Here is a 2,517-nt window from a genome sequence, read left to right on the forward strand (position 1 = left end):
ATTTTTCCTCGCACCAACACTTTCAATTGATCATGCCTAACCTTGAGGTTAGCATAAAATTCTCTCACCAATGAAATGACAGCATCTTGTGGCTGCCTGCCAAACTCCTCCCAATGCCGAGCAGTAAGCATTATTCCAATTTCTGATCGAGGAAAACTCAAATCAAATCCCCTTTCTTTTACAATGCTTTTGTTTAAAATTTTGCCATAGTTCTCCTCCGCTATTTCGTTCCAAAACCTGTTTGCATCGTAATTCACAGATGATGATGCACCCTTAGATTTTTTTTTCTTGGAGAAATTTTATCGAACACCTTTCAATCACCAACTTCTCCTCAATCCAATTCACAAAATTTAATGATTCTTGCAATCTCCCAAACTTAATACTCACAATATCCACACCTCAACAATATACACAACAATCAATCAACAATATACACAATACCAAGAATGTACTTCACTAAATGTAATTGCTTTCCATAACAAATAACACCTTCAATTTCGAAATTTCAACAAATATGCAATGGATTTGCTCACCTTGAGTGTGTTGAAAAGTTTCTTGAAGAACAAAATCAAAGCTCCATCCAATTCTTGAAGAAATTTTCGAGCTCCTTTGAAACCCTAGGTTTGATGTTGATTTTTGTGGAAAGAAAAGTGATATTTGATGGAATGAGTGAAGATATTTAGGTTGGAGTGGTAAATTTGTTGAAGAAATAACAAAAATTGAGTGTGAAAAGTTTGTTCTTGAAAAAGGATTTCGAAGGAAGGAGAGAAATTTGAGAGAGGTGTTCTTCGATTATGAAAATTTCTGCCCCATTTTGTTTTTAAAACTATCGACCGCGGGTGCGGTGTGCAAGGGACCGCGGGTGCGGTGTGCCTTCGAATTAATTTTGATATTCAGTATTCCGCGACCGCGGGTGCGGTCCAGTAGAGACCGCGGGTGCGGGGTTCTCTCGGCAATTCTTTTATAAATGTTTATTCAGCGACCGCGGGCGCGCTCCAATAAAGACCGACTCTCGGGACACGTAGCGCGGGTGCGGTATAAAACACACCGTGGTTGCGCTGTACTCTCGAGAATTTCTTGAATTTTGAATACACCATGAGCGCGGGTGCGGTGTCAAATATACCGCGGGGGCGGTGTTCCTTCGGGAAAATTATTTTCTTCTCCAATTTTAGTCCTGAAAAGAAAACAATTGAGATTCATTAATTTTGGGAAGATACACAAACACAATATACCAAAAGTACAAAATCCAAAATAATAATACAAAAATAAAAACAAAACCAAAAACAAAATGCAATAAAGAAACAAAAAATTTGGGTTGCCTCCCAATAAGCTCTTTGTTTAACGTCTTCAGCCTGACTGTCAATTGTCTAATCAGTTTGGTTCGCTCAGCTTGACACTGTTGATATTCCTGACTTCAGTCCCATAGTACGGCTTAACCCGCTGTCCATTGACCTTGAAGGTTCTCCCATCACTGCACTTTAGCTCAATCGTCCCATGAGGGTACACTGTCTCCACCAAAAATGGACCTGACCAACGCGATTTCAACTTACCAGGAAACAACTTCAGACGGGAGTTGAACAATAGTACTTGTTGTCCTGGTTTGAGCTCCCTTCGTACAATGAGTTTATCGTGCCACTTCTTGGTCTGCTCTTTGTAAATCTTGGCATTTTCATATGCATCATTGCGGAACTCTTCCATTTCGCTCAACTGCAGTTTTCTTACGTCGCCAGAAGCTTTCAAATCAAAATTTAATTTCTTCACAGCCCAAAATGCTCTATACTCCAACTCCAACGGCAGATGACATGCTTTCCCAATGACTAGCCTATAGGGAGACATCCCAATAGGCGTCTTGAATGCGGTCCGATAAGCCCATAACGCATCATCCAACTTCATAGCCCAATCTCTCCGGTTGGTGTTGACAGTCTTTTCCAGTATTTGCTTAATTTCACGATTGGATACTTCAGCTTGTCCATTCGACTGAGGATGATATGCTAGTGCCATTTTGTGCTTCACACTGTATTTAGCCAAAAGTGAGTTGAAAATTTTATTGCAAAAATGCGTACCTTCGTCACTTATGATGGCCCTCGGTGTTCCAAATCTGGTGAAGATGTTCTTGTGCACAAACTTAACTACAAAACGAGCATCATTAGTACTGGTGGCGATTGCTTCCACCCATTTCGAAACATAATCTACCGCTAATAATATATAATATTGACCAAAAGAAGGGGGGAAAGGTCCCATGAAATCTATGCCCCAAACATCAAAAAGTTCCACTTCCAAAATATTTGTCAGTGGCAATTCGTGACGCTTAGAGATGTTTCCTAATCTTTGGCACCTATCACATGATTTCACTAAGGTATAGCTATCCTTAAACAAAGTAGGCCAGAAAAAACCTGATTGCAATACCTTAGCTGCAGTTCGTGTCGCTCCAAAATGTCCACCATATGCAGATGAATGACATAGCTCAAGAATTTGGTGTGCTTCGACACTGTCAACACATCTCCTAATCACTTGGTC

At 40.3% G+C, this 2,517-nt stretch overlaps 1 protein-coding gene across 1 annotated transcript; it reads right to left on the reverse strand.

Moving 5' to 3' along the window:
* Positions 1 to 1,371: 1,371 nt before the first annotated feature.
* LOC140831424 (uncharacterized) lies at positions 1,372 to 1,836 on the reverse strand. Its single transcript, XM_073195178.1, has 2 exons — positions 1,588 to 1,836; positions 1,372 to 1,545 (listed from the first exon to the last, which is right to left on the reverse strand). Exons 1-2 carry the CDS (start codon positions 1,834 to 1,836, stop codon positions 1,372 to 1,374), a joined length of 423 nt encoding a protein of 140 aa, XP_073051279.1.
* Between the last annotated feature and the right edge of the window lie 681 nt (positions 1,837 to 2,517).

Source organism: Primulina eburnea, chromosome 5, assembly GCF_022965805.1.
Source record: "Primulina eburnea isolate SZY01 chromosome 5, ASM2296580v1, whole genome shotgun sequence".
In the NCBI taxonomy this organism is placed as follows: domain Eukaryota; kingdom Viridiplantae; phylum Streptophyta; class Magnoliopsida; order Lamiales; family Gesneriaceae; genus Primulina; species Primulina eburnea.

What these genes read in the sequence shown, in the direction of transcription:
- LOC140831424 (XM_073195178.1), bottom strand. Translation starts at nt 1,836, where the DNA reads ATGTCTCCCTATAGGCTAGTCATTGGGAAAGCATGTCATCTGCCGTTG. An exon ending in AGCTCAAACCAGGACAACAA is followed by an intron (nt 1,546 to 1,587) that starts GTACTATTGTTC and finishes TTTCCTGGTAAG; the next exon opens with TTGAAATCGCGTTGGTCAGG.